At 30.5% G+C, this 27,786-nt stretch overlaps 3 protein-coding genes and 2 long non-coding RNA genes across 11 annotated transcripts in view; 3 read left to right on the top strand and 2 right to left on the bottom strand.

Annotated features, from left to right (window-relative positions):
- Nucleotides 1–13: 13 nt before the first annotated feature.
- LOC105452548 lies at nucleotides 14–3,895 on the bottom strand. 2 transcript variants are annotated; one of them, XM_011693753.1, is made up of 4 exons: nucleotides 3,794–3,895; nucleotides 3,151–3,448; nucleotides 1,252–2,819; nucleotides 14–903 (listed from the first exon to the last, which is right to left on the bottom strand). In XM_011693753.1, exons 3-4 carry the CDS (start codon nucleotides 2,728–2,730, stop codon nucleotides 679–681), a joined length of 1,704 nt encoding a protein of 567 aa, XP_011692055.1. In that variant the 5' UTR covers nucleotides 2,731–2,819; nucleotides 3,151–3,448; nucleotides 3,794–3,895; the 3' UTR covers nucleotides 14–678. The 2 variants fall into 2 exon arrangements, with proteins under 2 accessions (XP_011692055.1, XP_011692054.1); XM_011693752.1 differs by having other exon boundaries at nucleotides 1,252–3,448.
- Nucleotides 3,896–4,035: 140 nt separating this feature from the next.
- Nucleotides 4,036–8,676, top strand: LOC105452545 (vacuolar protein sorting-associated protein 51 homolog). Its single transcript, XM_011693751.1, has 11 exons — nucleotides 4,036–4,148; nucleotides 4,541–4,693; nucleotides 4,864–4,998; nucleotides 5,057–5,278; nucleotides 5,402–5,994; nucleotides 6,107–6,311; nucleotides 6,476–6,700; nucleotides 6,848–7,179; nucleotides 7,368–7,545; nucleotides 8,116–8,228; nucleotides 8,316–8,676. The coding sequence occupies exons 2-11, from the start codon at nucleotides 4,613–4,615 to the stop codon at nucleotides 8,422–8,424; spliced, it is 2,193 nt and encodes a 730-aa protein (XP_011692053.1). The 5' UTR covers nucleotides 4,036–4,148; nucleotides 4,541–4,612; the 3' UTR covers nucleotides 8,425–8,676.
- Nucleotides 7,430–18,762, bottom strand: LOC105452547. Of its 2 annotated transcripts, none has more exons than XR_974747.1 (3): nucleotides 18,256–18,762; nucleotides 15,470–15,593; nucleotides 7,430–7,510 (listed from the first exon to the last, which is right to left on the bottom strand). It is a non-coding gene; the product is annotated as an uncharacterized LOC105452547 (long non-coding RNA). The 2 variants fall into 2 exon arrangements; XR_974748.1 differs by lacking the exon at nucleotides 7,430–7,510 and adding an exon at nucleotides 14,500–14,813.
- Nucleotides 12,241–17,292, top strand: LOC105452546. Of its 2 annotated transcripts, none has more exons than XR_974746.1 (3): nucleotides 12,241–12,454; nucleotides 15,901–16,109; nucleotides 17,005–17,292. It is a non-coding gene; the product is annotated as an uncharacterized LOC105452546 (long non-coding RNA). The 2 variants fall into 2 exon arrangements; XR_974745.1 differs by lacking the exon at nucleotides 17,005–17,292 and having other exon boundaries at nucleotides 15,901–16,005; nucleotides 16,088–16,216.
- Nucleotides 18,763–19,506: 744 nt separating the features above from the next.
- LOC105452544 (histone-lysine N-methyltransferase 2C-like) overlaps nucleotides 19,507–27,786 on the top strand; it is a 36,037-nt gene continuing 27,757 nt past the window's right edge. For 3 of the 4 annotated variants that reach the window (XM_011693749.1, XM_011693748.1, XM_011693747.1), the window contains exons 1-14: nucleotides 19,507–19,718; nucleotides 20,384–20,572; nucleotides 20,969–21,146; nucleotides 21,338–21,529; nucleotides 21,749–21,982; nucleotides 22,116–22,362; nucleotides 22,545–22,662; nucleotides 23,187–23,380; nucleotides 23,703–23,941; nucleotides 24,224–24,710; nucleotides 24,874–25,138; nucleotides 25,465–26,919; nucleotides 27,085–27,246; nucleotides 27,645–27,771. In XM_011693749.1, the coding sequence (XP_011692051.1) occupies nucleotides 20,416–20,572; nucleotides 20,969–21,146; nucleotides 21,338–21,529; nucleotides 21,749–21,982; nucleotides 22,116–22,362; nucleotides 22,545–22,662; nucleotides 23,187–23,380; nucleotides 23,703–23,941; nucleotides 24,224–24,710; nucleotides 24,874–25,138; nucleotides 25,465–26,919; nucleotides 27,085–27,246; nucleotides 27,645–27,771 (4,055 nt within the window). In that variant the 5' untranslated portion in view covers nucleotides 19,507–19,718; nucleotides 20,384–20,415. The remainder of the gene's footprint in view (nucleotides 19,719–20,383; nucleotides 20,573–20,968; nucleotides 21,147–21,337; nucleotides 21,530–21,748; nucleotides 21,983–22,115; nucleotides 22,363–22,544; nucleotides 22,663–23,186; nucleotides 23,381–23,702; nucleotides 23,942–24,223; nucleotides 24,711–24,873; nucleotides 25,139–25,464; nucleotides 26,920–27,084; nucleotides 27,247–27,644; nucleotides 27,772–27,786) is intronic. The other variant, XM_011693750.1, reaches the window with a different exon arrangement.

Here is a 27,786-nt window from a genome sequence, read left to right as displayed (position 1 = left end):
CGAAAGTTATTTTGCGGTATTTTCAATCGCTTACGTTGTTCAAATAAATAAATAAAGGACTCCGCACAAAATCAAGGGTTTTTGATCTTCGATGAAATTGGCTGAAACTGTAGTACGTTATAGATCTTGGCTCACTGATCAAAAGTTTTCTGAGGTACAAACTTGAAAATGATTAGTTTTCTTTGCTACGAATTCGATTATATATATATATATATATATATATATTTGCTACGAATCTATTGGATTCATGTTTCAAACCGACAAAATTGCGACGCACAATTCGTATGTGGTTAGATATTGTAATAATAAAAATTATTATACATCCACATCTGTATCAATTCACATTTGGCTACTACTTCGATATCTTAGATTTATTCTTAGGAGCCCTAATTCCTTTAAAAAAACTATAACATTACAGTTTCAGCTAATTTCATCGAGAGCTAAAAATCCTTGTTTTTTTTGTACGGGGTTCTTTTTAGAAGATTCTTGAATGTTATCAAATATGACAACAACTAATTAAAGAACTTATCTCATTAAGAAAATGTATTAGATATTTGTTTTCGAAAAAATGTAAATTCCAACAATATTATTTATAGATTTCGTTTTTTGATCAGTAAAATTATGAAAAATTAATTTCAAAATATATGCTTCTTGATTTTAGAATACATATTTATAATTTCAGAGTTGATCAATTACCATGTTAACGATTGATAATTTCATTGTCGCCCTAGCTTGTGTCGGTAGCCGACGCATTAGCGGTGTCATTTTTTTCAAGAAATATTTAATCTCATTCTTGATAGGAAACATAGTTCTTTTCATGGTCCTCGTGATTTTCTTCTGTCGCTTTACCTTCTTCTTTGGAATTTTTTTCTCCTCCGACCTCTCGAAACACTCTTCCTTTACCTGCATCAGTGTTAAGAGTTATTAAAACAAATTATTATTCGTTAATATAAATGCAATACTATTTTTCATTTATTTATTCGTTAATTATTAATCACTTCAATATTTTTCAATTAATCGTTATTTTATCAGAATTATGTAGATATTTCTTATATTTAATGTACAAGAAAACGACGTTGTGTATGTATATAAACTTAATTGTTTTACATTATAATATTTTACTTACAAAAATTAAAATCACGAAATTGTAAATAATTACAAATAATTGTTCTTCCAAAATATATTTGGAAATGTATATTCGTAATCGTTATTAATAACAAACACAAAAATATTTTTTTGTTCTACACTGACCTGTACTCCACCTTGAACATTTATAATCTTCAAGGAGTTCGAAATCACTTCGTCCTGCATTTCTATTTTATTAGTATTTAAAGTCTCAATTACAGGTTCTGAAGACATTGATATAAGTTCTGTTATATTTTTAATTTGTTTCGTATCATGCACTATACTAACAGGAGTTATTTTTTGGCCATTATTTTTTTCCCGAATTTGTTCATTTGAATTATTTGTCACCTTCTTGTTTTGCTTCTTCACTTTTGATAATTTCTGCTGTTGTTGCGGTTGCTGTTGTTCTTGTTCTGGCAAATTTATTTTGATCAGCAGCCCCGGAGGAATACTTGATAAACTTTCAACTGGTATCGGAGTACCAAGACTTGCTAAATCGCCAGTAAATGGCATTATAATCTTCTTAAAATTTGCCTGATTAGTCACATTCGAAGAGATATTATTAATTGTAATCGGCTGCAATTGATCTCCTAACTGGATCTTCCAATTGGTTGTAGACGGAAGAGGTAATTTTCTGATCATTTGATTCTCCAAATTATTGGGAAGAAGCCTAGGAATATTAATGGAAGTAGGTCTCCTGGATTTTCCTCGTTTCTTTGCCAATGGCGTAGGTTTGTTGTCGATTTTGGGTTTCTTGCTGGACACCAGTGGCCTGCGACGTTTAAGACCCTTGGAAGGGTCTTTGCTATCTTCTCCGAGATCCTGATCCTCTTCATTTTGCTCTATAATATTTTCAGATTCAGAAACGTCCTTAATCGTGGGTACCGCATCGCATGGACCAACTTTATGGAAGCTTTGGCCGGTCTGAAAATGTTTCGAACAAAGTACGAGTTTGCGTATTTGATTAGGCGACATTTTGAGTAAATCTTCCCGGCCCAAGAATTGACACCAACGCAAACATCGGCCTATTTCGTATGCCGGGAATGGATGGAATTTGTAACGTTCAATCTTATTCCTCGGATCCGATCTTAACCGACCACAAGCTGCACAAGCTTGGCTTTCCAATATTTTAACAGGCAGTGGCTCCAACTTTTTACACTTATCTGGAGAACTGAAAAGCTTTGGTTTAGTCGGCAACTCAGTAATAGATAGTTCCGCTTGGCTCAATTGATCTGGATCACGAATATTCGGAACTGCATTCTCCATTAATCTTCCCTTGTATTCTGGGACAAATTGGGAACGATCGAAATGTTTGGAACAGATATAGCAGTAAAGAATTTCCTTTCTTGTTAGCCTGTAATAAGAGTCGACTCCAACAAAGTCCAACCATTTGAGGCAGCGGAATTCTTCTCCAGGAAAGTGGTGAAAGGTCGTTCCATCATAATCCGCTGCAGGTGGATCCCTTCGTGTTCTTCGACAAAGAACACATGTTATATTGTATAAACTCTGCTTAGGATCGTAAACCGACGGAACTGCGGTGAAATTTAAACGGTCCGTGTATTCATTAACGAAATCTTGGGGTCGGAAATGCTTCGAGCAGACCATACGCTGAAGAAGCTGCTTTTTTGTAAGTTTGTAGAGGTCCTCACGACCGCAGAACTCTAACCAACGACAACAACGAGCTTCATCGTTCACTGGAAAGCCGAAAAACATATACTCTTCCTCGCGATTGTTGGGATTCATGCGTGAACGGCCACAAACAACGCAAGGATGTGGCATGATTGGAATATAATAATTCTTAAAAGCAAATAAATCTGATTTGTTTAAAATTGAAGTTATAAATCTGAAAGATTGGCTCTTAAATCTTTCATTCTCATTTAAGTTTTAGCTTGAAAATATGGTTTTTCGATCCTTTCTCTTCATAGTTGAAGTAACGGCCCACAAATATAAAGAAATTCTCAAAACGTTTCTATCCATAGGTTACAGGTAAAGTCGATTTCAAAGTAAATCTCTTTCCTCACTTACAGTTGAATTGTCAAAGATTAAGTCTTCAAATCCTTCCTTCTCGAAGTTTGAAACTGTTAAATGGCTATCAAATTTTTTTCTCTTGCAACACAAGTAGAATTATTCTCAAAAATCAAAAAAATTTCAAATTAAAAGTCTTTCTCATAATTTACAATCGAATACTTTCTGATTGAAGATTTTCTTTTCGAAGAAGTTCTTCCTCTTTGGAGTTTGCAGTAAAATTTGCAGAAATTAACTTCTGAATTTTAAGACAGAACTCTTACTTGGCTCAAGTCTTCAAAATATCCTATCGTTGTACCTGAAAATTCAAATTATGTTAAAGATGTTTATAATTAAATAAATAAAAGAAAAGACGAGATTAAAGATATCGGTTTATGCTCTACTTTAAACTGTGCTACACTTTAAAGTTAATTATTCTTTGCTCTTTCTTATTGGATTCTAAAGAGGTTAAGTACGGAAAATTTTTTAAATTTGATTAATAAAAGCGATATTAAGCTTGAGCAACGAGATCGAGTTTGATTTAAAGTCAATTGTATTGCTTCTCCCACAATTTCACGATATTTGTAGTATTTATTCCTATATTTTGCCACAATTTCAAAATTAGTAAAATGTTTATGGAAAACGTATGATCATTTAGCCTCACCTTTTTAATCAAACTCTCTTTTATGTGACGAAAATTAAAATTGAGAGAGCACTTCAAAGTCTTTATTTCTAAAGACTAAAATTCGGAAAAATCGATATTATTAGAAGGATATTGCAAATTTATTTAATAAGTTTCGTGCACTTGTTGCGCCTTCGTAATTTTCGTTTATACGATGAAGTAAGGTTATGTTGGGTTATGTTACTTTGCGCAGCGCAGCATTTAGACACGGCAATACGGCATAATCTGGAGCAATCTGGAGATCTAGAGTTAACCTGCAAATGTTACAGTTTGGTAGCTGCCGACACTTATTAATACGTTAATGAGAAAAAATAATATAAGAGAGTGAAAAACATACGTAAGTATACATACATATAAATTTAATAAAATTAATATTATATCTTGGAAAATATACACACAATCTGGTAACTAAAGGTATTTTATTTAAAAAATTGCGCCGTGACAATAGAGCACTGTACAATTACAGATAATTGATTATATTTTTGCTAATTATTCAATTTAGACGGGTTAAAAAAGCATAATTTTATCAGTATTGGAGATGAGATCCCTAACTGAACAATTACATATTTTTCTTCAATGGCACATGATTAAAAAAAAAACTTCTTGGATATCCTTTTGCAATTATAATTTCTATGGGAAAAGATTATAAGTCCTTTGTCCAATCTCCACTTTGGAGGACAAAACTTTGTTTAAATCTAATGCCTTCTTATTGTTTTTTATTACATAAAGTCTGACAGATTAAGGATTTAAGAAGTCAAGAAGAGAGATTTATCTTATTAATTAAAGAGAAAGATTGACAAGATGACAGAGAATACTAATAATCCTTACGATATAAATGGGCAACATTTCAATTCTGATATGTATTTCCAAAAGCTATTGAAGGTAAGTTAATTCGAGTAAGTTCTAATTAGCCGTTTTTATTCCATCTCTTTTTATTTGTTACTTTTAAAATTTTTCTATAATAAAATTGTTATTATACATGTTTAAAAGAAAACATCTTGTATTTTATATAATAAAATAAGATGCTGTTTACACTTTGAGTTATTTTTCAGGAGTGTACATTAAAGCAAATTATGGATCATGAAGCAGAGATCATAAAAAACACTCAAGCTTTACATTCAGACATGCAAACTTTGGTGTACGAAAATTATAATAAGTTCATATCTGCTACCGACACTATACGCAAGGTAAGTCGCCTTTTAAAAAATTATTAGATTTATTTTTAATTTTTGAAATACATTTTAGATGAAGACTGATTTCAAGGAAATGGAGGATAACATGGATCTCTTAGCAAAGAATATGGAAAGCATCACTTCCTTTTCAGAGCAGATCTCTTCAACTTTACATGGAACTAGACAACAAATTGCTAAACTGTCCTCTGTACACACTCTGTTGAAAAAATTGCAGTTTCTTTTTAAGCTACCTGGCAATCTTAAGGACAAAATAAACGAAGAAAAATATACAGACGTACGTATTACACTTTTTTTTATATGTAAACATGTCATGTATGTATGTATGTATGTATGTATGTAACATAATAAAATCTTTAATTCTTAATTTTCAAATTTTCAATAAGCAATTACTTTTCAGGCAGTTCAAGATTATGTTCATGCACAAAAAGTTTTAAATCAATATAGCAATATGCCATCCTTCCAAGGCATTCAGAAAGACTGCGAGGACATTTTGGAAGAACTGAAATCTAAACTCAGATTACAATTTCATAAGAGAGACGCTTCTACTAAGGCTTTAGCTGAAAATATAGAGCTTCTGCTACAATTAAAGGAACCAGCTGATTCATTATGCACTGAATTCTTGATACACGCTGAAGGAAGATTAACCGAACAGTTAGATATTTTGAAAGATATGTGCGAAAACGACATTATAGAATTCGTAGACATGGCTTCTACGGGCTTTCTTAGTGATTTATGCCTGATTGTAACTTCCTACAATGACATGTTCATAAATCGATCATTGAACGACAGTGAATTAGTTGATGACTTTGAAATAAAAGCTGTGGATCATTTAAATAAGTTTATTGTGAGTAATATGAAAAAATATTTTGATTTAATGAGCAAAAGAGTGGAGGATGTAGCTGACACGGCAATTTTAGTAAGAGCTCTTGACAGATTTTATCGCAAGTTACAAGCGATGAATATGTTGTCCAAGGAAACAGACTTTGCCAGGTAATAAAAAAAATAGATATATTAAATGAAATGTAAAAATAATTTGGAATGTAAATATATATGAATAAATAATACAAACAAAATATAATAAATTAATTTAATCATTTTACAGAATTGGCACTGATCTTGTCGTAAACGCTGGTCGAAAACAATGTCGCAACCATTTGCATAGTCTGAAGCAACACTTGAATGAGATTTTAGCAAAAGTAAGGCAGACTTTGGCTACTCAGGAAGGCGAAGGAAGCTTAACGGAACTTCAAGCTATGCTTATAATGCCCACCATAGAAAAAGTTAAAGGAGTTTTACAGGATTTATTGGTTTGTACTCCAATTGAATCCCTTTTTCAATTTTTTATTCTGTTTACAATTTCTTTTGTGATATATAAAATTCTTTTTTTGACAATTGTATTGCATAATCTTTCATTTCTTAAATAATAGCAAATGTGAAGAACAACAACTAAAGTTGATTATAATTGTTCTAGGTATTTTTACAGCCGGACTTGTCATTTAATTTAAAAACACAATTTTTGCAAAGTTTTTGCGTGGATGAAGTGAGAGAAGGATTAGTAATCGGTTTTCTTCATCATCTCACAGCCACAGTAGCTGGATTTTGTAATGGATCTGACATACCCAAATTTCCGCCCACCCTATTACTTTTGCTTAGCAAAATGTGCATCGAGTATAAGGAGAGCAACGTCCGTTATCTGGTATTTAAAAATAAACAGATTTTTAAAAATATTTTATTATAACACATTGAAATAATAAATGAACTAATATAATAAATTAATATATATGACTATGATATATATATATATATACTATATAATAATATATTTAATTTATCCATTTTGCAGCTCACAACCATTGACGAGCTTTTTAAAATCGATCAATATGCATCTTCAGAAAATATCGTAACTCCCGGATCAGAAATGTGCGATCGTTTTCAAGAAGCTGCTCAAAATTTATTGAATCACTATGTGCGAATTCAGGGATTAACAGTGTCCCAAATGTTAAGGAAATCCGTAGAGACCAGGGATTGGTTGCACACAATTGAACCTAGAACCGTGAGAGCTGTTATGAAGAGAGTTGTTGAAGATGTAACGATCATTGAAGCCAAAGTATCCGCTTTATACGGTGATGATGGTCAGGTCGATAGAAGTAGTGACAGTAGTAGGAAGACTCATAGGTAAATGATTTTTATTTAAACAATTTTTTTTATTTATTACATCTAGTTTTCATATAAATGTTATTTGGAAGACTTTAATATAAAATATGATAATATAAATCTTTGGAATCTATATGTAATATTTAATTCTTTATATTCTTTGATCGTTAAATACTGGGTTTGGAGTACATAAAAAAAATTTGTTCTAGTGTTAGCATATCTCGGCAACATTACAGATCAAATTGGTCATCCTATACGCCTAGCCACATCGATTCTTCTCTAGTGACGAATATTCACAAATTGTTTTCTGAACGAATCGAAATATTTTCTTCTGTACAATTCAACAAGGCATCTATTTTAACAGGAATTATCAAAATAAGCTTGAAGGTGAAAATAATAATATATTATTTTAATAATAATAGCAATAATAAAATATTTAATATAATTCAATGTATTGTTTTGTTATTCATTTTAGTTTAATTTTTACTTATTAATTATTACAATATTTGTTATCAATTAGATCAGTATTAATTTGTTATTTTAGTTATTTAAATATTACTTATCATTTTTAAAATTATTTTTTAATATATAGAGCATTAAAAATTTGTGCGAAATAATACTTCTAGCAGGCAATGTACTGGTGTAATAATCGCTCAGGTGTAGAGTAGTCGCAATGACAAAATAGCACGGTCATTATTCACTTTATAAAGTTGATTCATCCTTCCAACTCTATCGTCGTTCACTACGCAATATGTTTTATATTTTTGCCATACTTACATCTAGTTGAATAAAAATTAAATCAATAATTATTTTTTTTATTTGACAATTTTTTTAAATAAAGGGTTATAAAATATTATACAAAGAAATTATTGTTATTTTAAAAAAGTTCTTAGATCATATATGAAGTCATTAGATCATATATTTATTAATTTTCTTTAATATTTTTTGGTAATACAGACTTTCCTTGAATGCGTAAGATTGCGAACGTTCAGCAAGTATGGTTTACAACAAATCCAAGTGGACACTCATTATTTACAACTTTATTTATGGCAATTTGTGTCAGATGAAAAGTAAGATTTTGATTTAACTTTATAAATTAAAATTAATGATTTGTGTATGTATATATTATTTATATATGTTTTTGTTTTTGTTTATAGTGTGGTTCACTTTTTGCTGGACGAGATTTTAGGTAGTGCAATACATAGATGTCTGGATCCTGTTTTAATGGAGCCCAGTGTGGTGGAAATTATTTGTGAAAAACGTTAAATAGTGAATTACAACTTATCTCGTACAATCGCGTAGAGAAATATGTAATAAATGGTAATATATATATATATGCAATATGTGATTCATAAAAATGTGAAATGATAATTATAGTGACTACACTATTTTAATATATTTATTATGTAATGTATAAAATCGTAAAAATAACACAGTTAAGAATTAAGGCTTAAATTTATATCCACAATAAGTTTACGGTTGCATTTATTAAAATATAATAAATCTCTTATAAAAAAATCTCCAAACTTTTTATCCCTTTTTTTTTATTGCATTATAAGTTACCACATATGAAACTGATTTGCTGTTCCTTTCTTTTCTCTTATTATTCCCACCTATATCTTATTTAAAGTATAAAGCTATTAGGAGTAGTATACGATGTAAGAAACAGCACAGGGGGTTAAACGATTTTAATAAGTCTTAATTCTTCTTTATCACATTCTGTACTTTCAAATTTTTCTACCTAGTTTCCTCACACTTTTAAATTCTTTTTTAAGAAACTCCTATTTTTATTACTCTGTACTTAGTATACGTTATAATTAAAAATTAAAATTATATTTCATGTAACATAATAATATTATAATACATTTTATGGTTTTTCTTATTTTTATTTTACTTGTTCTTTATTACTTATTTTATTTATATAACTTTATCATTTTATTTTAATTTTCTATTTTTATTATCTTTTATTTTACAGTATAATTTGACACAATATTACAATATCTTTACAGTACCATAATTTATCAAAATATTATTGATCATTCAAGAGAATAGGGTCGCAATAACTTTATCGTTTGTATGGGATACCAGAGAGAACTTGGTTGTAACCCCTTGACAGTAGCTACTCTCGAGTTAATTCGGACTTCCTCTCTCTTGGGATGAGATTCATTCGGCGAGTATCCGGCCTGGGCCTACGCACCGCATTCTATTCAATTTAATAACATTTGCTCCTCTGAATCGCTTTCGATAAACCGTGGCTCCGTAAAACTTTGATTCTGAGTTTTTTGCAAAAAAAAGCACTAATTGAATAATGCATTTAATATTATTCTAATCTTTAAAAAAAGGACAATTATCTATCATAATAAACAACATATACATATACTATATCTACAAATATTTTTAAAATTTTTAACTTTAAAAAGATTACCTTAAACCAAAATAAAATTAGGAAAATGTTCCTTTGTTATGAAAAACGTACTATTGAATTTTTTTCTATCATATTATTTATTTTATCATCTTAGAAATTTTAAAAAATTAATGAACATACATTTTATCGATCTATTAATCTATAATAATAATAATAATAATTTAATGATATAGGTATAATATAAGTGAAAAAGAATATTCTCTGTGAGAACAAGAAAATATGAAATTAAATTTATGCGTTGAGGAGAGATCTCCAATATAAAATGATATCAAAGATAGAGAGACAGACAGACATATGGCAGCAGGCACACGTGATATCTTAAGAAACACCTGTGCATGTGTAACTTGTTGGCAATTTCTCGTGGCATTCCATCTGAAGCTGCTGCCATATATAGATACCAATCGTACTCCTACGACGTGTCAAAGTGAATTGATAGTTATGTGAAGTGTTCGTATCAAAGGCTGGAATAAGCTTATAATTTCGTGAATCATCTACGTAAAGTATATTTAACATAATATATATATATATATATATATAATATATATATAAAAGCACAATATTCTGTTGAAAATAGATTTTATTAAAAATTTACTTTAGATATCTCTAAGAATAGTCGATATAGTATACTTTGATTTTTTTACTTTGATCGCTTTAACAATTTCTCGAATTAATTCCTTTTTTAAATGCTATTATTTCATCCATATGTCCGCTCGAAAGATGACAAATGAAAGAGAAAAAAGTAAATAATCGCGACATTGTGTAGTAATATCGCTTCACTATGGTAAAATAGACCCGCATGGGAAAGTCACAGTCGTCAAATCGCTATCGTTTCATAAAATGTAACAGCATGTGTATTAATTAAAGTTTCTATATATGATTCTTTCTTTAAAAGATAAAATTTGGATAATTATCTATCAATATTTAAATTTCATAAAATTATAAATTTTTAACTTTACATATTTCTCTATCACGTGAATTTTGTGTGTCACCATCATGTATAAACTTTTCTTTAAAAATATAATTACTCGCTTATATATATATATATATATATGCTAATTTTGTTTCAGATTTTTGAGAAACAATATGAATTTTCCGCAAATTCAATAAGGATATTTCGATTTGTGACCGTAACAATGGGCGAAGCATCATTAGAACGCTCGTTGGTGCGTTCACAAATCTAACTATCCTTTTCACATCCGTCAATCACATTATAATATACCTTTTTGAAAAATGTACATACTCTCTAATAATTTAAAACAACTAAAATAATATCAATTTAATTTTCGATATTCCGTACAAAACGTACACTGCATCTATTAATATGCATGATTTATGTAATAATATATAATATCAATTTCTGTTTCTGGTAACATAGATTTCATTCTTCTTAATTATAAATATAATTAAGTAAATATGTAATAAATTATTTTAAGACAACATTAATCGATAGAATCGATAAAGTTTAAAAAAAATAAAAATAATTAAAACGAACCCATTCGACTTAATTCAAATGATATTTATTTGTATGCTTATTTGTATGCTAAGTAGTAGTGCCGTAGGTGATAATTTAAAAAACTCACTTCGACACGATTACTTTACATGTCAGTAAGCACAATCGACGTGATTAATTAAGTTACAACTAAATAAAGTTATATATATAAGAAAAAAACTAAATATTTTGTAAATAAAATTTTTTAATTCTTAACTTGTTCTTTCTCCTTTAATGCCTGAGTTAAACTTCTTGAGTTTTTCATGTCTTTTTTTTATTTTAGTTTTGACAATCAATGGGATTTAATTCGCCACGAGAACACGTAATCTCGTCGCGGAATTTGAATGAGGACCTTACTGGACCGGTGAATAGTTTGATAACAGTTTCCCTCTAAATAGATGAAGGGGAAAGGAGGGACAAGATCATTCGCCGTCGGTTGGCAGACTATTCAGTGCCGCGACCGACACTGATTTCAATTGGTAAATTGACTCAGAACGAGTGGGAGAGAAAAAAATGCACGGAGAGTGAAGCTACGGAAGTGGGGAAAAGACAGTGGCGTAGCTAACATTAAAAAGAATGTTTAAGCATCTAAGAAAAAATTTAAATGTAAAAGTTTTAATACAGTTTCTCATACAAAATTAAATTAAATTACAAGATAATAAATGATATTTTATATAAATTTAAAATATAACATTTGTGAATTAAATTAATATTTACAAAAATTGAAATATATATGATTCTTTTATATTATTCTCATATTTTTGTTTGCCATTCTCTCTTCCCCTAAGTAATTATTTCATTCCTTAAATTTTTGCTTCTGTTCAATTGTACGTTACTATTTTATCACGTTTTGTACAAATATTTTATAAAAAAAGAAAGAAAGAGGTTTTTTTATTCAAAAACTGAAAATTTTTGTTGTCAGAAAGGATAATGGAAAAAGATGGTAAAGAAAACACTATCAGAAATCAACTGTAGCTGTGGATGTCTCCTTTCTCGTCACCGAGCAGTTGGTTAATAGGTACTGAACGCCGTTTGAATGCTTAATGCGGCGCGCATTCTAGGATTAAATTGACCAATCATTTCCCGCGCGCACAGCGGAGCCAATTGCGCCGCGCGCTCGCGCGTCCTACTATATCAAGCCAATCAACGGCACTTAGCGCTCAGTCGTTGTCGCGTCGCTGCGCTGTGCATGTTGCGGCAAATTGTGCTGTGTGCGTGCGTGCACCACTATATCAAGCTAATAAAGCGTGCACGGCGCTCAGTCACTGCGTGCTTCGTCAGTGAAGTTTTTTTTTTATTCTGTTCGCGTAGAACTGTAAAACACGCGCGAGAATAAAGCTGCGATTCAGCACATTTAGTGAACGAATGATGGAGTGAGGAATGTACGTGAGGAGTTGGTTACGTTAGTTTATAATGATAAAAGAGTTTCGTTGGTTTCTTATAAAAAGAGTTGGTACAATATATTTGTACAAAATTTCATTATTCGCAATATTATAAAGTCCTGCATTTAATCGTAATTTCTTTATTGAATTTTTAAAGCTTTGCATCAAATTGACTCATATATCTATTTAAGTATCTTTATATCCAAAATTAATTTTGTAAGAATGATAATATTAATTGTGTTCTATATATATATATCATGTGATAATATTTATCAAATTTTTATCTATTCATTTATCAAAATTTTTTATTACTATAAAAATTTATATTAGAAAATATAATCTGTAAATCTATCTGCATATCATAAAATAAAAAATATCACAGAAAATATATATATAATATAGAATATATGTATATATACATATCTATACGTAAAAAAATATAGAAATAATCAGAGAGATCGATAAAAATTTTATTAATTAGAGATTTTAAACACAATGGAAATAATTAGAAAGATAAATGCATATTGTCTCTGAATTAGCAAAAAAATTTTGATTACAACATAAAATTAGTTGCTTACGCGCATGATACGATAAAGGAGTTGAAGGTAATTATAATCAATTTTCGATTTTCTGTGATTGTTCCGACAAGAATGTGAGAATTCTTGAAATATATATATATATGTGGAATATATATATGGAATATATATATATATGTAATATATATATGGAATATATATATATATGGAATATATATATATATGGAATATTTATATATATATATACATATATATATATATATATGGAAAGTAATTTTGTTAATTAAATGTGAGATGCTAAGTTTTTTATGAAAATTCAAATTAATGTCCTTATAAAAATTTAATAAACCAATTTTTTTCATTTTTATTATTAAAATGTCTTCTACTGGATTCTCTTTTATAGTTAGTCGCTGGACAAATTTTAAGGTGAAATACTTTTTTTATATTTAATTAATTTTTCTTTACTTTTTTTGTAATCGATCTTTCTTTTTCCTTAATTAATTTTCCCTTAACGAATTAATAAATTGTTAAGTAATTAATATTTATTTTAAAACATTTTATAGAGAATGCTATATTTTTTCTTTTCGTTCATTTTCAATTTCAAATAAAGTATTGAAATTAGAAGATATATGTTATTATTCTGAAAATATAATACGCTCTGCTTTCTTCATGGATCTTCGCTCTTTATCGCGATGACTTCTTCACCTCGCACATACGATAGTATAGTGTATAGGATATAAGAGAGGAAAGATACGACTAGGGTTAAAATACCAATAATATATTCTGTGAGAAAGCAACTTGAGAAGAAGTTTATAATAAACAAACATTCTTTTATCTAATGTCTAACTAATGTTGAGTCAATCAAATTAATTGCTTGACACTTAGTAATTTTTTTAAGTATTATAATATTAAGTTAATTGAATAAATTGCCTAATATTAATAATTTCTCATTTGTTAGTACGAACAAATAAATTCGTTTTATTATTAATAACAATACTGAGCCAATTAAATAAATTGTAAGATAATAATTTTAAATAGTTTATTTAATAAATAAATTTATTTTAAATAATTTTATTTTACTTTTATTTTAATAAACAGTACCACTGTTAATAAAGCAATTATTATTACTATCATTATTATTCAAATCATTTGCGTAATTTATCAGATATATATATGTATCATTTGATCGTATCAAAATAGTAAGAATGAATAAATTGAGAATAAAAAATTAATATACAAAATAAAATTATTACTATATAACATTTATAAAGAAGAAATTTAATTCTAACGTAACTGATCTAATTATATTAGAAACATTACTTTTTGAGAAAGAATAAACGTTCCAGGAATGTACAAAGGTAATAGTATTTATTAGAATTAATAATAGAAGTTAATTAAGAAATTGACAAGTTTAGGAGATTTCATAAATTAAAACTACTACGTAAATAGTTAAATTAATTGACTTATTAATTAATAAAATAGCTATTTCCTTATTTTTTTAATATATCACATCATTATTATCATCATTATTTTACTCTGCATAATGGTAGGTTTCATCTTTTTTTTATGTTTCTGTTATCTCTCGAACATGTTTAAACATCAATACATATGTTCTCGCAGAAATGAGTTATTTTCAAATTAAAAGGGGGACGTGCAGCGTTTGACGAACATCAAGAGAAGCCATCGACATTAGCAGAAATTAACGTTAATTGACTCCAACCCTTTTACTCTATCTTGTTTTATCCCATGGCGAGTCAGCTTTTTTTCGTCGTCTCTGGTTTTTTCGTGTCTTTGCAACCGTCAACACCAAAAAAGTCAACTGTCTACAGGGTGTATTATTATTATTGAATAAATTTGAATACGTTTGAAACTCTTTATCGAATAAACAATTAAACAAAAAATTAGTAAAACAATATTATTTTTCTAAATACTAATACTAATAGAATTACATGTCATTAAAATCAGATTAAATTTTAGTTAAATAAAAGACAAGTTAATCTTAAGAAAAATAATTTTAATCTTGTTTAGCGTTTTTTAATATTCTTTCTGCCTGATATTTTCAATTTTGTATTCTTTTTTTTTTCGGAAGTGATAACAGTTATTATACCAATCTGTGTATATGTATTGATACGTAGATGTTGCAGCTGAATCTGCAATGGTAGTTTCTCTAATCCTCTTTGGCAAACGATTAAAATTTAATCCGAGCGACGTTAAAAAATAATAAGCAACACGGCATGCATTATTAACGCATTGTTTTCACTAACTCTTTATACATATATTCTATTATATATATAATTTGTTATTTATTTATTTATTTCTAGTTACTTATTTTTCATCATATATTAAGCATAATTATTTCTTAATTTATATATTTGCATTTTCACATTATTGCATCTTATGCAATATTGATGCCAAAGCGATTCCTAACTAGGCTATGAATGATGAATAGGATGTTTGATAAAAAGAGAAACATACTCACCAAACACAGAACGCAGCGAAATCAAAGATTCAATTGTACCCTGACTTCTTTACTCTTTCATCTTCGTAATAATATGAGCTTTGTAATTTCACTTTTCCACATTGTAAGAGCATTTGAAAAACATCTGAAAAATGTATGTAACTTTTCAGGACACACACATGCACGTATGCATATAAAATATGTATGAATAAATAAATATAAGATATACATACATGTATATTATTACACTAATGTATACGAAATGTATAATTTAGATATCTTATATAATTTTATTTTTTATTAAAAAACATTTTATTATTGTTTATAAAAATTATTTAATATGTCGTTATGAAATAATGTTATTATATTATATTATTTATATGCGTTTATTATATTATTTTTAATAATATGAAGGTAAAAAAATTAAATAAGAAAACTGAAATGTATTCCAGTAATTCTGAGAGAATGAGGATGAAAGAAGGAAGGAATATACTATTGGGAAGGAAAGGAGAATACAGTGGGCGACTTTAATGATTTCTCGAGGTTGTTTTAATAGAGTACGTCTGTCGTTGCATCATCACTGTATACCGGGTGTTCAGCTGATAACAACTGCTAACGAGTTTTTAAATAATTTTGCAGATTTTCCTTCAACGAAGATATGGTGAGAGATCAAATTTTCAACTTAAATTTAAGTATCTTACAATTATTTTTATAATTCCTGTCCTTTAAATATACTATTTATTATTACTACATTATTATAACATTTATATACATTTTGTGACAAAAATGATATTATGAATTTTCTACAATTAATTTTTATAATCTTCAATTTATACATAAGAAGAAATAATTTTTCTTCTTTTCTCTCTTTCTCTCTTCCTTTTTTTCTTTCTATTTCTCCCCCGTCCTCCCCATGCAAAATATGCTAAACAAAAGAAGAGGGAGAAAAAAAACAAAAAAATAAAGAGTGAACCAGAGAAGGAAGGAGACTATCAGAGAAGGAAGATGAGACAAAGAAAGAGACAATCTTAATTAATCTTAATAAGTCCATATTGCCGGTAATACCGGTGAGATTAGATAATTGGTGGAGGAACTCAGTAATTCACAGATATTGCATGTATGACACATGTTCTTTTTATTATTTCACGAAATAAGTCTGTAAAATTTTTCTCCATTATTATCGCATGAACGGTTAATGATAGATGTAGTGACAGTAGAACATTTCGTATATAATGTATGTTACAGAAAGATCTATTATAGCAAATTTTATAGTTAAAAAGATAAAATATTCAAAATTTGTCTTATTCTTCATTAACTACAGATCACTAAAATTTATGTTTTATTTTTTTATTATATATTACATAATATTTATGCGTGTGTATATTTTATTTACAGGAAACCTCAAATAATGGTTTTTAAAAACTCGATAGGAAAATAAAATTAATCTTTTCTTTAATCAATCATAATTAAAAATTATAACAATAATTATAAATCTTAAACTTTAACTTCTTAATTTCTTGTTTTAACTTCTATTGTATCTTATATTTTATTTGCAGAATTGTGATCTTTGAAGCTTCAATGGGAAAGGAAAAATTAAGTCCTGTCCTGTTCCTAAGTACTAGTGCCGCAGGAGTGATTAGGCTGCACGAGACATTACCGTATCTCCTGCTGCTCAAGTGCTTATCAACGGGTCGGGACGCGTGTCAACTTTTATTCATGATCTAAGAAGCAACAGAAGAACTTCGGATACTTTTGTTTCGTTAAGTTATTTCAAAATAGATTCAAAATAGAATTTATAAATAGAGCACATTTTAAATAAAAATAGATTAATTTTTATTTTTTAATATTAATTTATAATTTATTATTTCTATATGTATATATATGCAGTATGTACATGTTGTATTTTTATGTTATTAATGATATTGAGTTTAAATTATAATATATGTCAATAAATAGGTGATAAATAATATTTAAAATGTAAAATATAAATTTATGCGATTTATATCATAAATTAATTATGTCAGAAATTAGACATATATATATTACTTATTAATTACATATGTGATTTAGTTTTCATGAAAACCATCGTAAAATAATTGATAATTATATAATATATTATTAGGTTGAACAGAAAGTTCCGTGTCAATTAATTAATTTCGTTCCGTTTTTTTTTTTTGCTAAGAAGATAGCGCGCGCATTATATATATATATAGTATTATAAATACAAAAAATTAACGGAACCAACTTTCCATTCAACCTAATATATTTAATTTGAATTTATCAAATTGTGATAAAAAAGATTATGTTATTGTTTAGGTATATATATAATAAAACATAATGTACATGAGATTCGATTGATTGATATAATTTATCTCGAAATTCTGCATCATTATAATTATATTCGTAAAATTTTTTCCTTCCATTTTTTTCCAATAATTTAATATTTAATACATTATTATACATATTTATTTCAAGTGCAGAAATTGTACTTGTTTAAAAGCTTTTAAAATATATAGCGGTGATATTTTTTTTATAATGTATGATTTAAAGTAGAGTTTATAATTTTTACATGACGTACATGTGGGATATATTAATCGTTCGCATATTATAAATGCATACAATATGTATTATAAATCTTAGGTCTACATTTATATTTATATAACATTAAAATAACTTCTTAAATAGACGAATTAAGAATTGAATTGAATTCTAGCAACGTGGATAATATATATATAGCTTTAATAATGATCGACTTTTGCACGTATGATTTATAAGCCTATGTAACATATAAATAAGTTTATATTTACTGAAAATTGATTCCACGTCGCGACATTGGTTAACGTCTCGATTAACGTCGGACAATGCCGCGCGATGTGATAATATAGATACGAAGGCCGGGAGCACATGAAATGCGTAACCAGTTACCAGAGAGGTAGGTACGCAGTACGGGCAGAGAGAAGCGTGAGAGCGGTCACGCCGGCCTTTTGGGAGTGGGACCGGCGATCTCTCCCGTACACTAGCGCTACACGTCCACGTTTTCAAAAAAGGAACTATACGTACAACGTCTATCTTATAACATTGTCGATCAAATCATAGCATGAGAACGTGGATGTAGTTCATGTCCGTGCTAATCGTACTACGTGCACAAATTATGAATAAATAAAATATACTATATGATAGATCACGTTTATTTTGCGACATTGTCGATGAACAGGCATTCCAATTCATGTCTATACTACATCCACAAATTGTAGGTGAAGGATATGCGGCTGTGCCACGATTAGCACGGACACGAACCACGTCCACGTTCACATGCCACTAATAAATAATTTGATCGACAATGTTATAAGACGTGGTACGTAGTTCCTCTTTTGAAAACGTGGACGTGCGGCGCTAGTGTACGGGAGAGATCGCCGATTCCATCCGAAAGGCCGGCATGGTCGCTCTCTCAAGCCCGTATCAGACTAAAGTTGAGATTGAGATTGAATTGGAATTTAACCAATTAGAAGAAAGAAAACTAACCTCAAATTTAGTGAACTTTGTTTTAATTGGTCAAATTCCATTCCAATCTTAATCTCAATCTTTAGTCTGATACGGGCTTCACGCTTCTCATTTGGCCGTAATCGCACTAAAGGCTGGTTCCACATTAGTTGCATCGCGCAAATGTTGTGATCCAGTTGTGATCCAATCAGCGTCAAGCTAGCTTAATGTTGATTGGATCTCAACTGGATCGCCAATGTTTGCGGCGATGCAACTATAAATGTAGAACCAGCTTAACGTTGTTGTTGCACATGTATTCTATATGACAACAAAAAACTGCACAACGACAATATAAAGACCGTGAGTACAATGGAAGAAATGTTTATTAGAAACAGGAATAAATATAAAAATTTTAATTGAAAATTGGCTGTTGCGACAATCTTCAGCATCAATTACAGTATTATTGATATAGGAAGTTTCACATGTGGCGCGCGCACTGATATCAGATATGTATTCATCTAAATTAGTGGGGGCGCGCGTGCGGCAGACTTGCGCGCGCATATCCGTTCTCCGTGATTCTAGAGCGCTAGTCTCGCGTCGCGTACTCTTCCGTTCGTGCTGGGGATTCCGCGCTCGCTTACCTGTGTATGTGACATTTTTTTTTCCACGGACCGTTCGCGCTGCTGCAACATGTTTACCTGGATGTGCCGCCCTCATCACGATAACCAGCTGTCCGTCTTCGATTCCATCATGATATTCACGTCGCCTTATCGACAGTATTAATTCTCAGGTACGTGGACCGCACTCAGCGCTGAGTTCCGCGAGACCCCGCCAACGCGAACGGCTAACGGCGGCGCGCCCTGACGAGAATCTGTTTACGTAGTAATGGCGAACTTACTCCTCGTCGCCGTCGCGACGCTTTCCTTCACTTCCCGTGCTTTTTCCACCCGGATGTGAAGTCTAGACGAGTCTGATTTTATTGGACAAGCTAGAGGGATGAGGGGTGAGGAGCGGGGGAAATTATTCTAGAATATAAATTTTATTTTTTTTTATTGCAAACTGGATATATAATTGTTAAATAATTGTACTTATCCTTAATTTTAGTGTTCAAGAGAAAAAAAGTTTACACTTTAATTGATAGTCTATTCAAACTTTACTATCAATGTTCTGGAGCAAAATACACTACTCTGAATGGTTATGCAGAATGAAGTATTTTGTTACCGAAGCATTATCAAATTCCTTTAGTTTTTTATATTGTGTTTTGGATTCAATACAAATTAGAATTTTAATTTGACAAGGGTCAGAGTATGACGAAGTTCTTTTAATTAGCTCAATGCTTTTGTCTCTTACAATTGGAAACAGAATGAGCATAATTCAAACGATTTTGAAGTGATGTACTAAACTAAATGGTTACCCAGGATTTTTATATAACATGTAATTTTTAATTTTTTAAAGCAAAAACAGAAGTAAAGAGAGAGAAGGGTGTCATGGATGATGAAGTGCGTCTTGAAGGTGAAGAGGAGATGGAGCTGGATGAGGCTACCGATGGCGAAGACGAAGATGAAGAGACTGCAGGAATCCCTATATCTCCAGCTAACTCGGATCAATTGCTTGGACAGACAACACCAACAACTCCTGGTAACAGTAATTATATTTTAAACATTTTTATTGTATCTTTATTTTTATTTTTAGATAAATGAATATGATATGCAATCATTATTTATGATATTTATGAAATAATATATAGTTAATATAATAATATTAATTAAATAATATAAATAGGTAATAATTATAATTATATGAAGATTATTTTAATTATGTTAGTTGATAAAATATTAAAAATTATAAAAAGTAAAATATTGAGAAAAAATATTAAAAATTACAAATAAAGAAACTAGAATGAAATCATATTTTACAAAAGATATATATATATAATATATGTGTGCAATATTTAATATTAATTATTTAATTAATTCAATATTATTTATCTTTTTTGAAACTTATTTTTTTACATTTATCTTTATTTTTTTCTTTTTCTAGTTACACCAGATGAGGCTTTTCATGATCCGCTGCGATACTCAAAATTTCCATTACCTGGTGGTAAACCTTTAAATATTCGTCGTGGACCTGGTAGGCCTCGGAAAGAACGACCTTTTGGTTTAACTCGAGGAGGGGGTACTAGAAGATCCTTTGGAAGGGGCAGTACCAGAGGCAAAGGGTTTGTTTAGTTATTATAATTATTATTTGAACATTTTAGTACGCACATATTCACATTGCCATGCATGCACACATACGCACATGCGCGCGCGCACGCGTGTATGTGTATGTACCATGTTATATAATTATGTCTTTAATAGAATATATATGAATCTCATGTCATTTTTTGGTATTTATTATTTAATTTTACAGATTTGGATACACAAGAGGTGTACCGCGTCGCACTAAAAGTAAAGATGATGATACCCACTCCGAATCTCCAAGTCCTTTACGTATCACTGGGATGGATGATACTGGTCCTGATGGTAGTGGTGAATTGATAGGAAATTCGGTCGATAGGTCGATGCCGGCGCCCGAGGAACCTCCTTACTTTCCTGAACAATGGTAAAATAATCCTTTCTAATCTGAAATTATTTTGTATTTCAAATAAATTTGAGCAATTTAAAATATTATGAAATGTCATATATAATTCAATTTCTAAAAAAAAATTTTCCATGTTTTGTGAAATTATTTTGATGAATTAAATACATACAAAATAAAATATTAAAAGGAAAGAAAATTTGAATATTTTTAACGATATTTAAAACTTATAAATATTTCTAGGCCCGGCAAAGTATGCGCGTTATGCAATTTAGGCGAAAGGAGTCAGTTGGGACAAGGTGAACTCTTGCGCCTGACATGTCCGCCAGGTTTTACCCCTGAAAAACCGACGAATCGCGATGAAACAGCTACTGATCATCTTGTCAATGTCGTTGTCGCAGGAGATAAAAGTCCGCGTGCTACTGGACCTGGAATTGCCGTTACCTGTCGTAGGCAAAAAAGTCTAGCCAAATGCAGGTAAAAATATTGTATTACGAATTAATTATAGCATTTTTGTAATCGAGTGTGATTGTTGACATATATAGAAAATGCTACACAATTAAAACAATTAAAATACATGAAGATATTTGTATATTATAATTTTTTACAGGAATACTAGTCTAACTAATTTCACGGAACCGGTGGAAGAATTGACAATCGTAGGTTATTTGGAAGAGCCGGAAGTCGGGGTTCTGTTCGATTCCTCGACTGGCTATTACTATGTCCACCAGTCATGTATCATCTGGTCTAGCAACAGTCAAAATTTATTACCAGAATTGGCATGTCGTGCCGTTCTACAGGCTTCCTCAAGACGTTGCGCCTATTGTTCGCATTATGGTGCTGGAATTCCTTGTAAAGTAAGTTATAATTTAATCATAACATTATAAAAGATAGGAATTATAGTAGAAGAATATAAAAATATAAACAATTGTTAAAAATTACACATTTAAAAAGAATTATATAAGATAAAAATCGGAAAGATTTTTATATTCACAATTTAAATGATTGTTCATTTATAACCAATTGCGGTATTCAACAGGTGACCTCGTGCAATCGTTATTTTCATTTTCCGTGTGCTGCGGCCAGCAGTTGCTTTCAAGATACTAAGAATTTGGCCCTTTTCTGCAGTCAGCATCTTGGCCAAGTCCCGCTTTTATGTAAGTTTCTTATTTTTTAATTTTACTATTTTATTTAAAATTTTTTGTTATTTAATCTTTATTTAATATTTGAAAATAAAATAAAAGAAATAAATAAATTGTAGAAAGTCCAAATTCTAAACATTTTTTTATACATAAATAGAAAAAAATTTTTATCAATATTTACGCTATAACGCTTGTAACGCTGCAAATTAAATTTATGGGTTTAAAGCGCTGTTATTGCAAACGAAATCACACTCACGAACGTTGAACTATATAATATCAAATAAATATTGTATAATAACAGATGTATTTTCCAGTAGTTTTTATTATGCGATTCTTTTTTTTTTGCTTAATTATTACAAATAGGATTGCCTGAATTTTGTTTAAATTCAATTTATGCATGTAGATGCCTAATTAATGTATAGCAGCTACTGTATTTTATTACAGTAGCTGCTTTTATTACAGTAGCATATATGTATATGTACATACAGATGCTCCGATTTTATATAAAAAAAGTAATCGAATATAAAAAAATTTTACAGTATGTGGAGAGGTAACTTGCGTTCAATGTTATGGAATGGGTGATGTCTCGAATCTAGTGATGTGCTCCGTGTGCGGCCAACATTATCACGGTAGTTGCGTGGGCTTGGCGTTACTACCTGGAGTGCGTGCTGGATGGCAATGCGTATCTTGCCGTGTGTGTCAAGTTTGTCGGCAACCTGAGGATGTTTCTAAGGTTAGAAATTTGAATGGATACAGAATAAATAATAATAAATACAGAGAGGGGAAAGAATGAATTATATAAAAACTGATTCCTTGATACACGCTGCATTTGTGCAAACATTAACAGTAACACATTTATTTATTTTTCTAATATACCAAATATACACTGTCTTAATAGATCTTAAAATATTACAGGTAACAAATAAAATTAAAAATATATAAAATAATATATAAAATTATATAAAATAATATATAAAATATATAAAATTAAAAAAAAAATACATTTTAATAATATATGCATTTGTCCTTTTTGTAAAACAAAATTTTTGTTATAGGTAATGCTATGTGAACGATGTGACAAGGCTTATCATCCTGGTTGTCTGCGACCAATTGTCACTTCCATTCCAAAATATGGTTGGAAGTGCAAGTGTTGCCGCGTATGTACTGATTGTGGTTCACGTACTCCTGGAGCTGGGCTATCTTCCAGATGGCATTCTCATTATACCGTCTGTGATTCATGCTATCAGCAGCGCAACAAGGGCTTCTCTTGTCCACTCTGCAGGAAGGCATACAGGTAACTGAGATATCTCGTGCGCTTTTGCAAATGTTTGTAATATCTAACCAATTACAATATTTTATTGAAGTTAAATAAAATTACTAAATACATAATTTTTGAAATTTTTGTAGAATTTTTATTGTAATGTTGATATGTATTACTTTATTGATTTTTTATTGTTATTTTGATATTGTTATTTTTAATGAATCAATCTTGATTCAAATATAGAATTACATATGTTTATATTTGTGTTATATGTGTATTCTTATTATATGTTTATTATTTAATTGCTCTTTGTAGAGCTGCGGCATATCGCGAGATGGTTCAATGTCATGGTTGCAAAAAGTTCGTACACGGCACATGTGATCCCGAAGCTGACCCGCTTACTTATCAACAACGCAAAGAGGCGAAGCCGGATTACGAATACGTTTGCTTGCACTGTAAGAGCATTGCCATGGTGGCCAGACGGAAGGACAGTATCGATGAAGGCGATTTAAGTCTAAGTGCTTCTCAAGAGAGCCTCGATGGTGAATCTTCTGAATTAGATTATCCAAGTGGTTGTTCCGAAGAAGCGCTTTATTCAGTCGGATTAGGAAAAGGGAAACCGTTTTGTGCCACAAAAATCGCGAAAAAAAGATTGGGAATTAGCGGCGGAATTATCGGTAGACCCAAAGGTATCGGGAAACTGGGCTATCAGAAGCGGCAGAAAATGACAGAGTTTGGAAGAAAGAGGGGGCCCAAGGGAAAGATGAGAGGGTTTTATGGAGTGCCCGAAGTGGGTTTGCAGGTATAATAGTTAATAATAAAGGATAGCTTAAAAAAATTTGTAATGTGTATTTATGTAGAATTCTATATCAATTTTACATTAAATTTTATTTCTTATTTATCAATAAATAAACCTGTATAAGTCTGTAATTTAAATAAATTAATTTTCCTCTTCAACATTGCAGAGTCCAAATCCAGATTCATCCCAATCGAAGGAAGAAGAACAGCTTGGCGGTGAAAACAGATTGATCCTATGTTCGGCCAAGGATAAATTTGTTTTAACTCAGGATATTTGTGTGATGTGCGGCTCGATTGGTATGGATCAGGAAGGTTGTTTAATTGCATGCGTACAATGTGGCCAGTGTTATCATCCATATTGCGCTGGCGTTAAGATCACTAAGGTCATCTTGCAGAAAGGCTGGCGATGTCTCGACTGTACTGTCTGCGAAGGTATTGAAAAATTTTTAATATTTTCATATATATTTTAATTTAAAATGCCCGACAGTGATAATTAAAAAAATTAATAGAATTATAAAATATCTTGCCAGATAATTTTATTAATTTTAATAATTTTGTAACGTTTAATTTAGAAAATTTTTAATAAGCCGAAATAATTCCATCGGACATTCTAATGTTAATAGAATGTTTTATTTTTACGTCGAATTAAATTATATGATTATATTACATCTCTTGTTTGCTCGTTTTATTGGTTTCTATTCCCTCTAGTTTCTATCTTCTAAATATGAGCCAGTATAAAATTTTGCTTTATTTTTAAGGTTGTGGTGAACGAAATGACGAAGCTCGCTTGATCCTTTGCGACGACTGCGATATCAGCTATCACATTTATTGTATGGATCCGCCCTTAGACTATGTGCCGCACGGCACATGGAAGTGCAAGTGGTGTGCGCAATGTCAGACTTGTGGTTCCAACGATCCTGGCTTCAATTCATCCTGGCAGAAAAGTTACACTCAGTGCGGACCCTGCGCTTCTCATACTGCTTGCGTGGCTTGTCAAGAAGCTTATCAAGAGGGTGATCTCATCATTCAATGCATACAGTGCGAAAGATGGCTTCACTGCGGTTGTGATTCGATTAAAAGTGAAGTTGAGGCCGAACGCTGCGCCGAGGAAGGTTACGTTTGTCTTCTCTGTCGTCCTAGAGATGTTCCTCCTCCTCATCTTCTCTCTAAACCTTCTTCAAAATTCATTCGGTCATCGTCTCCGCCTCAAAATCGGACTACAGAATTGTTCAAAGCTTCCTCGCAACAGTATCTGGTCGAAGGAGTATATCTTTCCGAAGTTGGGATGAATCATATCAAATCTTTAACTGCAGAACATCAGCAAACAAGAAAAAAGAAAAGAAAACAGCCTCAGATGGTGGATAAAGAAGCAGACATTATGGCGACTATTGAATCTGTCGTTGCTGGAGGAAGTTTGGACAATTCTTTAGAGGAAAATAACAAATTAGAAATGATGGATGTTAAAGATGAACCAGAAACAGTGTTGAAAGAAGGTATGGTATGGAATCAGCCTGCTCCAGAAGGCTTCAGCATTTGCACTTCGGAAAATGGACTTCCTGTTTTGCGAAGAAAACGTCAAAGAAATCTGCAAAAATTAGGAATTGGAGGATTTATTGTACGATTAAGAACCAGGAAAGACAAAGAAGAAGAAGGGGATGCTGAAAAACCTGGAGAATCTTCAATTGTAGGAATGGGGGACGATAAACCTCGAAGGAAACCTCAGAGAAGAAAGCCGAAAACGAAACTGGCAGAATGTTTTCCTATTTACATGCAAGAAGCATTTTTTGGCAAGGATTTAATGGATACAACGAAGGAGAAAGATCTTGAAAGCAGCAGCGAATCCGAAGAAGAACACAAAGTTCCTGAAAATGCCAATACAATTCAGTTATCACAAGATGAATTGAAGGTAATGGAACAAGTCAAAGCAAAACAAGAAAAAGAAGACGAAAAGATTGCTCCTGAACAAATCAAAAGAGAAGAAATCGTGGAAGATGATGGGAGCGATACTGAAGCACTCGGAGATATTTTACCAATTTCCGGGGATTTATTGGATAGCGATCTAGTAAATACAATAATGAATGAAAACGATGAGGACTTAGCTAAAGCAAGCGAAGCATTGGACGAGTTAGATGATGCTCAAGCTGGAAGTAAAGATGAATTGACGGATATCCTCAGTCCACATTTTAATTTAGAGTCAATGGTCAGAGACACTGGTAAGTTTTTTTTAAGTAAACATTAAATATTACGTAGACAGTATATGTATTAGGATATTTATTTAGGATAATAGAATATAATTTTATTGAAATTTTAATATTATCTCAGCAGGATATTCGAATATAATCAACTGAATACAAAATTGAATATTATCTTTGTTTAAGGATTACCTAATATGGACAGTAAAGATATTGAGGAAATATTTAAAGGCGTTCTGACTGATGAATCTCAGGAGTCTCAGGAATCATCGGTATTTTCTGTGCAAGCTCCAACTTCGCATCCCTCGACATCTACTACTCCTTTAGTATCGCCCTCTCCTCATTCTGGTAAGTACGCAAATATATCAGTATAATTAAATGAAATAATAATTAAAATTATGTAAATGACCTATAACGTTAAATTCTAGAATTTGCAAAAATAAATTAAAATAATAGTAAAATTACGATAGTTATTACAGAAAAAATGAAAAAGAAATTAAAATTAAGTTATTTATTAGCTAACGTTATTTAATAAATCTGTGATTCTAAAATATATTTTAAGATAATGTTTGAGTATGCAAGATAAAGAGAATATCTTGACATAGGTATCAGAGATTTGTTGTGCTTTTTTAATATTAGAATAAAATGAATTATATTATTGTTTATAAAAAAATTAGAATTATATAGATTATTTTATACTATAATCTTATATATTTTATACGTTATTTAATTCAATTGCTTTATAGGCATTCAAACTGCAATACCTTTAGCAAGACCTCAAGTACCTGGTGCTCTACCTTCGGTTGGCCAATCAAACTTAAATTCTCCAATGAGTTTCCCACCGCCTTCACCATATCACTCCGAATACAGCAAGTAAGAATAAATATA

Source organism: Wasmannia auropunctata, unplaced genomic scaffold (genome assembly GCF_000956235.1).
Source record: "Wasmannia auropunctata unplaced genomic scaffold, wasmannia.A_1.0 LD336030.1, whole genome shotgun sequence".
Classification (NCBI taxonomy): Eukaryota; Metazoa; Arthropoda; class Insecta; order Hymenoptera; family Formicidae; genus Wasmannia; species Wasmannia auropunctata.
The sequence above is the reverse complement of the archived record's forward strand: the minus strand, read 5'-3'. Positions and strand labels throughout refer to the sequence as shown.

Excerpts from the sequence above, each read along its gene's own strand:
- LOC105452548 (XM_011693752.1), bottom strand. The coding sequence starts at position 2,904 with ATGCCACATCCTTGCGTTGTTTGTGGCCGTTCACGCATGAATCCCAAC. Across the intron at positions 904-1,251 it reads ATGTTCAAGGTGGAGTACAG|GTAAAGGAAGAGTGTTTCGA; the intron begins GTCAGTGTAGAA and ends ACACTGATGCAG.
- LOC105452545 (XM_011693751.1), top strand. The coding sequence starts at position 4,613 with ATGACAGAGAATACTAATAATCCTTACGATATAAATGGGCAACATTTC. Across the intron at positions 6,701-6,847 it reads AGAGCAACGTCCGTTATCTG|CTCACAACCATTGACGAGCT; the intron begins GTATTTAAAAAT and ends TCCATTTTGCAG. Across the intron at positions 8,229-8,315 it reads CAATTTGTGTCAGATGAAAA|TGTGGTTCACTTTTTGCTGG; the intron begins GTAAGATTTTGA and ends TTTTGTTTATAG.